The 10,656-nt window shown below is 36.0% G+C and overlaps 1 protein-coding gene across 13 annotated transcripts in view; it reads right to left on the bottom strand.

Moving 5' to 3' along the window:
* Positions 1–536: 536 nt before the first annotated feature.
* CADPS2 (calcium dependent secretion activator 2) overlaps positions 537–10,656 on the bottom strand; it is a 281,026-nt gene continuing 270,906 nt past the window's right edge. For 12 of the 13 annotated variants that reach the window (XM_085568961.1, XM_085568954.1, XM_077783432.2 and 9 more), the window contains 2 exons: positions 5,217–5,321; positions 537–1,483 (listed from right to left, as the gene is read on the bottom strand). In XM_085568961.1, coding sequence (XP_085425087.1) covers positions 1,313–1,483; positions 5,217–5,321 — 276 coding nt within the window. In that variant the 3' untranslated portion in view covers positions 537–1,312. The other variant, XM_085568959.1, reaches the window with a different exon arrangement.

The following is a 10,656-nucleotide window of genomic DNA, read 5'->3' as shown; positions in this document are numbered from 1 at the left end:
CCCTGCATGCTTGCAATAGACCCCTGAAATCCTACAGACTGTTCTTGCACAAAAACCTCACATCAACCTTGTAAACCCACAACAGCTCCTCAGTAAAGTCCCTTAGGTATAATCCTGTGGCTCAACAAGGACCTCAGCAACCTATTATTACTTCTTTGGGTGTCGTCTGTGTTCTTTATGATTTTGTGTACATAAACTCAGGAATTAGTCATGCTCCCACAAAACAAACAACAACAAAAAAAGGTTGCTCAGTTTTTTATAAGCTGTGGTGAATTTTGACTGATGAAAATTTGAATTCTTTCTAGTTCATCCTGAGGGCATCAAAAAGCAGGCAGTGGGCCCTGTCTGTTCATCTGCTACTGAGAGGCTTTTGTTTGCTTTTTTCCTTTATCAAGGCATTGTGTCCTTGGGTACTTGTTTGCTATATATATCTGCTCCATAAAAGAAACATATTTGCTATAAATCACTGTGTAAATGAAATAATTCAAAAACCTCATTCTCATGAGGAATAATGCAATGGTTCAAATTGTTTGAAATACTGAAAACATCTTTTAATTGTAGAATTCTATACAAACTTGGGTAGATACATAAATGGCCACAACAAAACGTGTTCTTATTGCCTGAAAATTTTCACAGAAATACAAACATAGATGGCAAGCTTACTGACATCCAATGGCATGAGATATCATTAAACTTGCAAAATGAATAGACACAACACTCCTAAGCAGTTTTTATGTGTTTGACTGTCCTTGAAGTTCTTCTGCTTACATACCAACCTCAATGTACAAAGAAGCAATATTAACATTTTTAATGCACATCACATAATGATGTAAAATTAAGCACAAAAAAAGGTGAACAGATTGTAATCCTGAAAATACACTGTATTTTTTTTACCTAGGGCATTGTCTCATTCCAAGGATGATTTCCTGTATAGTTGTGTTTTAAGTAAGACACACATCTTATTTCAGCACAGGACATCAATATCAGATGGAGATACAAGATAAATGGTAGCAAACATAAGTGAAAGAAATGTAATCACAAGTGGAACTCAAACTCCATGCCAGTGTTCTTGCAGCCCTAAGCAAAGCTATACATAAAAATATGCTACAACCATTAGTCTCAAAAAGTTCTTGGCACTTTTCCTCTGATAGTCTTTCTTTTTTTAATGGAGCAAATTACATTTCTGCACCAATATCATAAGGCAAAACTATAAAAGCAATTACAAGGACAAGTTGCCAAAAAACCCCAAGGCAAAGATAAACCCCACCCTCAGACCATCACCCCCCAGCTCTGAATGCTTTGTGAAATAAAATCATCCCTCTTCCTCATCACTGTCTTTCATTGTAATGCCCTGAAGTCCTCCTGCATCCGTGACTGAGACTGTGGCTTCCTCCACAGTCAGCCGGCTGTGCACGGTGTCGTAGGTTTTACTGTTCAGCGTCCCCTCCATCACGCCTTGCAACCTGAAGTCTCGGTAGGTTTTCTGTGGCAAAAGTAAAACATCCTGAATTGGACTCCAGCAAGTCTGAGTACTCTTTCACTATACACTATATACTGGCCATTTCTAGCGTGCCAGTGGCACAGGTTTATTCCTCCTGCAGGTAAGGACCTATCACCTTGATTTTGGGGGTCTTACTTTTTGGGTTGTGTGAGATTTCTACAAACTCCAGAGATTCTAATTTGACGGTAATTTCTTTAAGAGATTGTATTTTGTGTTACAGCATAATCTAACTGCTGATTTCTCAGTAACTTCCTTTAATTTATTCAATAAGACACCAGCTGAGATTTTTTTCTAAATACTTATTGAAATGTGAATCTGGCTACAGGTAGTTCAGTTCTGTCATTTCACAGAAAATGTAAATACCTGACCCTTTCCCCATAGTGTAATTTTATTTGTATTTCTCTATACATTTATATGCCAAATGTGGAAAAAGAATGATTATATATTACATTATAATATATTTTCTAATAATGAATACAGATTATGATCTATACTATATAATGTCAGAATTTCTGAGGTGACGACCTAGTTAATTTACATTCTAAGTCTCTACACTTTGATTCGCGTATACTTTTTTTTTTCATTTCAGAAGATTTTGTTTCCCGGGTATTCATCCTTTCTTTCTTCTTTGTTTTTCCATCATGTAAGAATTCTGAGTGGAATTGTTTTAGTCATCAATGCTATGTTCAAGTAAGCACACAGAAAAATCATCCACATACTTTATTTTTAAATGGTAACACATTAGAAATAATCTTTACTCATGTTACCCATAAAGGCTTAAAAAGGACAAGTTGATCTAGGCAGTTTCTTATTTTGTGTATGCTATCATTACAAATTCTCAATGTTTTGGAAGAGAATATGGGGAAAAGAAAATGAAAGATAATTAAGGGCTATCAGGCCCATTCCTCTGCCTGAGGAGGAGACCTTATGCATCCTTTAGAGAAAGAAAATATTTGATCTTGTCTCATTCAATACTTCAGAGAACTGCAAAAGACCACTCTTAAAATGGGTAACATTCAGATGGGAGGTTTTTTTCCTGCTACTATGATGATTATTTAAACCTTGTTTGAATCACTGCAACTGAGATTTATTTGACTTTCACAGGTCAACGTCAGAGTCAATGGATGCAGCTTATGTTTTGCTCACACACTCCTGCGAGTACCCTGCCTGGTCTTTTTCAAGTGTCACCATTGCATTCCCTTTTTATAACACTGTGCATTCAATTTGCTTTGATGTTGTTAACAGGTCCTACAGCAATTTACTTCACTTTTTCATTGTATTCTTCCCATTCTCAGACCAGCACTCTGGGGTTCAGACATTGCTCTTCTCTTGACATAGTTTTGCAGGATAATAATGTTCACTTCCAAGCTTAATTTTTCATTTCTTCCTAACTTTCTTGGTCCTTGACCCTTCTTTAGTCACATCCCTCTGCACGTGTCTCAGACATCTAATGAAACCCTTATGTCATCATAAGCCTTTAAAGAGAATAAAGGAACAATGTTTCTTCTTCTAGGCTTTCTTTATAAGGGCACCACTCTTGTTGCATCCAAATCTGAAAGAATTCTATTTCTCTTACTCATCCCGTGTCCTTCAAAAATGACCTCCTACTTATTTGGGGTTTTACTGGTGGTTTTAAAATTTTTTAGAATATTTTTAAGAGGTGACAGGAGCAATACTGCTTCCTATGGGTTTTTTTTTTTTTTGTGTTTTGTTTTTGCTTTGTTTTGTTTAATTTGTTTGTTTATTGGTTTTTTTTCCTAAAGCAAATGCAAAAATGCCTTCATTCACTCTATTTTGGAGGAACTGTGCCTCCCCATGTCTCTCTGCAGCTGGACTGCAGCAGGAAAAGTTTCTTATGATACGCTTCTTGAACCATTGTTTTGTATTTCCCAGCAGCCTCCTGTCTGCCGAGTTCCTGTTTTACCAGTTTTATCTTCACCCACCAAAATCTTCTGTTTTCCAGAACCAATATGATTGACGTCATCTTCTACAGTCTTTAATATCCACAGAAGGTGCCATGGAATAACACAGTTGGAATTTGCAAGCAGAGCAAACCAGGTATATGGGCACAGAAAGGCCACTGCCAAAAGCAGTGTTCCCACCTCCAGCAGGAGCCTCTGGCTTTTGAACAACACTGGCTAAGCAGTGTGCCAGGTGGCAGAGGGAAGGCAGGTTGGCAGTGCTGCTCATTCACCTGAAATTCAGTTCTGTAAGAGTTTCCTTTAATCTCCCTGCTGATATTTCTCTTGTAGAATTTAGCCTGCCCATTCTTAGATCTCATGGGGCACAGGTTTTAAATCCTCTAACATGTATCTTCTTCCTCAGAGGATGATAACTACTTTGGAAAGGGACTTTTTATAAGGGCATGGAGTGGTAGAACAAGAAGGAATGGATTCAAACTGAGAGTAGGTTTAGATTAGATATTTGTAAAAGTCTTTACTGTGAGGGTGGTGATGCACTGGAACAGGTTGCCCAGATACATGTGGATACCCCATCCCTGTAAGTCTTCAAGGCCAGGCTGGGTGGAGCTTTGAGCAGCCTGGTCTAGTGAGAGGTGTCCCTGTCCATGGCAGAGGGGTTGGAACTAGACAATATTTAAGGACCCTTCCAGCCCAAACCATTTTATGATTCTGTGATTAATTTGAGAATAGTTTTAAACTTTTCACAAGAGCCATTCATTTTAACAAGGAACAGCAAACTGCTTTTGCCAATCAAGTGCAAAGCCAAATCTTGATCCCAGAGAAATCAGTTAAGGTCAAGAACAGCAAAGCTAAGCTTGGGTGTTTCAGGGAGCCATAATTATTATGACTGTTTTCTTGCATTTCTCTCTCTTCTGTTCCTTTTTGCTAGTGAATCCTGAAAGCTGTAGTTGCAATTCTGGTGCCCATGAATTAAAATGCTTCTGGCTTTATAGTCATGCATGAACTTAATGAGGAGTTTTTTTTCAGAAATCAAGGTCATCACTGACAACAGGTGTTTCTTATTCCACATTTGCACAGATAACAAGAGTGTCCAAAGTTAAACAAGACAGAATTAGAAGGAAAAAAAATCTGAAATGGTTTTCTGTCTCTTGCCTAAGGGAGTTAGGAAAGGGAAGTAGGAGCAAACTTTCTTTTATGGTAGGTTAACCCATAATTGCCTATTGCAAGGCATGTTACACTCTGCTTGGAAGCATTTGACATTGGCCAATGTAAATCACTGAGGACTGAAGAGAAGAGATTGGTATTTCTATTGATACTTATCTCTGAGTATTAAAGACTAGAAAATTTTATTTAATACACTGAATACTTTAATTAAGCCCAGTAATGACATGTGCACAAAAAAAAAAAAAAAAATAGTTTCTATTTTTAGAAGAAGGGGAAAATGGAGAAGGAACATTATTGAAATTATTCAGGTAAAACAGAAGATCGGTAATGAGAAATAATAATTTAATAATAATTATCATACAGCAATGCTGTACAGCTAGCTGCAAAATTCCTCAGACCGACCTTAATTGTCCCCAAGTCTAGAATTTATAAAAATACAAGTGCACATAAAATTAACATTAAGGAGTTTAATAAGATATTTTACTCCTGGAATTTGCTACAACTGCGGGGAAAAAAAAATCCCAACCCAAACCCACACATTTTCTAAATTTTGGGTTGACCATCCATGTTATTACTTTATTACTTTTCTCTATGTATTATGCAGTCTAATGCAAACATATTTTATTTACCTTCACTATCTTGATGAGAGTCTTCAGCTGGTAGATGTGAAGCTGAACATCTAATCTGTCAGCCAACCACATGCATATGACTTTCATGGAGTTGTTATACCATTGCTGAAAAGAAGGATAATAAAAACCAGCAACAAACACCACCAAATAACCCTGCAGTATTCATTTAACAGATTTGGTAATGAGAGGTAATGAAACACTTTGAAATGATCGCAGATCAGCACTTGAAGTCAACAATGATATAATTTCCTGTTATGAGAATTGCATAGGTCAGTAGGAAATCAAGTAACTTGACCTAAACCATTCTTTACATGAATTAGCACCTGCCATTTTATCTTTCAGTTACAACATATTCAAGCAAAATAGCGTTATGCACTTGGTTATCTGTCAGTGAGAATGGATATTAAAGATACAATTACAGGAGAGAATTGACAGCTAAAACAGCCAGGATAGAAACAAGTATGGTACCTTGAGAAAGAATTTACAGTAACTAGATTTTTCAATCCAGGCAGGAAAACAGTACCAGAAACTTGTCTTTTTATTTTCTTTCTTTCTTTTTTTTTTTTAATCACTTCATCATTAAGTAAAAACCATCAAAAATCCCTGGAAACTGTTTTTAAATATAATCAAAACACCACTCCACCCTTCCCAAAATAACCATATTAAGGTTTTGGTTTACATTAATTACTAATTATAATTACAGCCTACCTTATTTCCTTTTTATGTCTTAGGCATGGGTATGTTTTCACTCAACAGTTCACAAATGGATGAGTTAAGAATAAACCCTCTGCTGTCGGTGTTTATGTTACTGTAAAAAAATGCTCAGTTCCAAATAGCTACTGTAATAGTTCTTTCACATTAACTGGATTAGAAGAGATTTTACTAAATATAGTTGTAGCATTTTTCCCCTTCCTGTAAAATCACAACCAGATGTTATTTAGTCAAACTGTAAGAAAGAAGGGATTTTTTTTTTCATTTTTAACAGTGAGAGATTAAAAGAGTTTGTGTCATAGCTGTGTCTCTAGTCTCTTTTCCCACAGGAAAGAGGCTTAAATTCTTTTCTAATATAATTTCCTGTGTCTTTGCAAAATACAGAGATATGCAAAGAGAGGAAATCGTGCATATTTAAAAATGCAGCATATTAGGCAAGGTGTATTTTGTGAGAGTAATTCAAAGGAAGTATCTAACATGTCTCATTATCCACCTCCACATGAACAAATAAGACAAAATATATACTGAAAATATGAAGACAAATTACTTGCTACTGGATGTAACTAAAGAAAGAAATAGAATACTTCAATCAAAATGTAAACTCTCTGTAAAAAGCTTGAAAGACATATAGTAAGTAACTACAAATACCTTTTCCTTACAGGGAACAGTTTCATTACATTATAACTATCAGTTTTAAGAGAAGTTTGAAATGAAATAGTCATATAATAATTCTTCTGTTTATTTTTTGAATGTGTTAAATTATATTTTAATTATAAATAGCTGAAAAGAAATTTTACTTTTTAGAGTTTCTCCTATTAATTTACTATTTTACAGAAGTGAAAAAATGCACCACAAAAAAGGCAGACAGCTACCTATTTCATAAAAGTAGCTTGATTTAGCCACTAAATTGTGGGACTGATTAGGTATCCATAAAATACTGGTTTTAAATCACTGAATGACATTCTGATCCTATTTACATTATTTCACCCCAACATGCATGCTGGTATTGATTTCCTTTGTAGGTACCTGCAAAATATTTTTAATGTGACAGATTTGTTACTAAGTGGTAAACTACATGACAGGTGTGGTATGTATACAGATGTCTAGAAAATTAAATACAATTGTGCTTATTAACTGGGGAACTCTATTGATCTAAATAAACATAAAAAATCCTACATCAAACATTCTATCCAAATGCAATAAAATAAGCCAAGAAATTATATTATCACTCAGACCCTACTGTTTTTAATTGTAAACACAATCCTGGTAAAGAGAATTATTTCACTAGGGGAGCTTTTTGAAAATTGATATTCTCCAGTAATGCATCCGTTACGTATTTTGTTTGTATCAAGCAGAATGCAGAATGGGCTCAATTTTGGTCAGATAAGCAATCTACAGATAGGATTGAAAATTCTGAGACTGATTTTCTCATGCAACAGTACAGACAGATCACTGACAATATATTGTTCCAGTTTTCTGGAAAAATATTTTAAAGCCCAACCAGGAAGCTTATTTAAGATGGATACAGTAAAACTTTAACTCTACATACCTGTGATATTCTTAGATGCACTGAAAACAAAGCTAAGACATTGGAGGATATTAATTCTCTACTCAACTTTATGAATGAAAGCAATACAATATGTTTTCCTGACTAGCTTTAATGCATTAAACTTTCAGTACAAATGTTTAATTTGGTGATTGTGAAATTATACTGCAGTACTTGCTCTTCTGTCAACATTGTTCAGAAAAAATGACTACCGTCTTATTAGAAAAAAAAGTATTTTTATTTTTTTCACAGTATTTTTAATAAAAATACCTTCAGAATATTTTTAGAATTCTCAGAGGTACTTGTGGGTAGGATTCTTGTTAATGATTGGTCTTATATCCACTAGTTTTGCGGACTTAGTATAGGCTGAAGCTGCATAAACTTAAATATGATGGACTCCATAACAAGAAAATAAAGATTTCCCTATAACTTCTTACTGAATCTGTTAAAAAACAACAGCACTGCAAATTCCTCTCAGAGGATCCAAGGCCACACATTTTGACAACCATGATCATGTTAGAGACACAGGGATGGATCTCGTGACTGATAGGAATGTACTGCAAGCTCCAAAACTTCAGCAACTGAATAATTGTCCTGAGATTACTCAGTTAAAACAATAGCGACAACAACAACAATCACTTTTAACCAGCTTTAAGAAAAAGTAACTTTGCCATTAGTAACAATAGCAGTGAAAGGACAATGCATCTCTTGCAGATGTTCATTATATGGTACTACTGCCACATTCTTTGCTGTTGTCTATGCAAGAGTAAAGCAGTAAGTGCTTATTATATATTTTTTCCAAATCAGCAGATAACAGCAGCCAACCACTTTAACAAAAATGTTTGCCTCGCTATTTCCTCCACTCTCCTTATTCACAGCCCATCCAGCTCCTGTAAGGGCATGCATTACTCACTTCATTTTCCTGAGATACCTCTTTCAAAGTAAAAAATAAGAGAAAAGGAAAGGCTAGGGTTGACTCTGTGAGACCCTTGTATTTATTCACACTTATTGTGCATGACTGTACACTGGTAAATCATATTAGCAGCCCGTCTCCCCATCAAGCTGCTACTTGCTTTCCAGCCCTGGGAAGGTTCAACAAATCAACAGGAGCACGGAAAACAGAACATCAGTCTAATCTAGTGTTTAAGGTGAAGTTTTCAAACCCAATCTAAGAAGATCTTTAGAGCAAGCAACAAGCTGAAGGGCTCAGAAGGTGGTATTGACAATGAAAGAGTGTTGAAATATTGAGAAGCGCAGCACTTGTGCATTTTTAATAACAAGAGGGTCAACAAGGACACAGCTCCCTCAGTGCCAATAGTTGCCACACCAGGGCTATAAACGCTCTCAGTTCATCAGATTTCTTAAACAGTTCATCAGCTTTCTTAAACACCCTAAACCCCCTCAGCAGACCTTTAGTCTTAAATTAACAAACCAAAGCAATGAAAGAGGGTGCAGCTTGAATGGCCAGCATTGATCCCCAACGGGGCTCGGCGCAGCTACAGGCACTGAAAAACTCGTTCCATTGTCAGGAGGAATTGACAAACCTCCTTGCCTAAATAGTCCAGCTCAGACGGGCTGGAGGCACGCAGCTGTAAAGGGCTCCCCTCGCCCCGCTCCCAGCGCTCACAATGCGCCAGGCATGAGCTCTTTGTCAGGCCCAGACTCTGCAATTTTCTAACAAGGATTAAAGTTGTTTCTCGGCAGGGCTAGTGAAAAGCGATTTAGCAACATACCGTGCTTTCTTCAGGCAAGTTAAAGAGAAGTAGTTAAGGAATTTCATTATTCTGCTGACCGGTGGAAATACAAAACAAATATAATAAATATTCACCACCTTTCTGGGTGCCTCAGCTATAACATTCGCAGAATGGTTCAATTAAATATAACACTTATTGGCTGAAAGCAAGCACTTCAAATTTATTTTTGAAGATTTATAAAAAGGTGCAGCTGTTTGCCACCTGGAAGGAGGCTCAATACATAGCAATACACAATGGTTTAGTCCTTCTAGGGCTGGTATCCCTAACGCCTAAGCCACAAGACCCCGTTGAGTTTCTATATCTTGACTGCTCCTGATAAATGGGCATTGTCATTATGCTTTCTCCACTGAGTAGGGCAGGGGAACAGCTTTTCTAGGAACTGCATTTTATGTTCCTGCGGAAGCCTTTATCATGCTATTGATCAGGAATTTAGTCGCTCAGACCACAACAGGATGTTTCTACTTCTTTCAGCTTTACTTGCCCTACCAGAAACAGTAACAAAAAGTATGCTTCTCACTAAAGACACTGAACGCTAAAGGCAGCATAAGCTAAAAGGAGAAAATAATAAAGAGATTATTATTATGAAAATAATAAGACAAAACATGAGTTAAAATTTAAGTGCTAAAATGCCTAGTTTTTATTAAAGGTCAATGCTGTTATATTGCTTCAAGTTTATGATAGCACTACAAGCAGACCATGGAACTTTCAGGACATTTAAAAAATGTTAAACAGTAAAAAAAATAAATAAGTTATTTCTTATAAACATAAACATCAAAAGCTGAAAAAAGGTCCTGATTCAAGTTGCATAATTTATTTCCCTTTTTACAAAATATGAGTAATCATACTGATTGCCTTTGTTGAATGTTAAAGATAAGGAGGGACACAAATGTCATTCATAGTGTTTTAGAAAAAACTGAGAGGTTTAGAAGTTACAGCTGTATTTTAAAGTTAGGTATAGATGTCATCCATCTAAATGAAGATTTTTTTCCTCAGTAATGATGAGTTCATACACTCTTCTGAAAGATAGGAAGTCATGGTAACTCTGAAAGCATCCCCCAAGTCAAGGAGGAGTCCTCATGATGCCACCACATTTTTTCCTGTTGTTCCTTTTGCATCTTTTTTCCCCCTAGGAACTTCTATTTGAGATAAATTGAAAGAAATTAAAATTAAACTATGTATGAGTGGAAAATCCATGGAGTTGGCTTTGTTGGAACAGCAGGGTTAGCAGGAAGGACAAAAAAATAAAGCTTTTTCCCTGTACAAAAAAAAAATAAAAAAAAAAATCAGATATTTAAAAGTCCTTGATCTGGAAAATGTCAATGACTAAATCAATATTGTGTCAAATGCAAAAACTCTATCTCTATTCCCCATTTTGCTACAGTCCCTTCCAACATTTTAATTCAAGGACTTGTCCAGAAGTCCTCCCATT

This window comes from Lonchura striata, chromosome 1A, assembly GCF_050655825.1.
Source record: "Lonchura striata isolate lonStrDom1 chromosome 1A, ASM5065582v1, whole genome shotgun sequence".
Classification (NCBI taxonomy): domain Eukaryota; kingdom Metazoa; phylum Chordata; class Aves; order Passeriformes; family Estrildidae; genus Lonchura; species Lonchura striata.
This window is presented reverse-complemented; position numbering and strand designations above follow the sequence as displayed.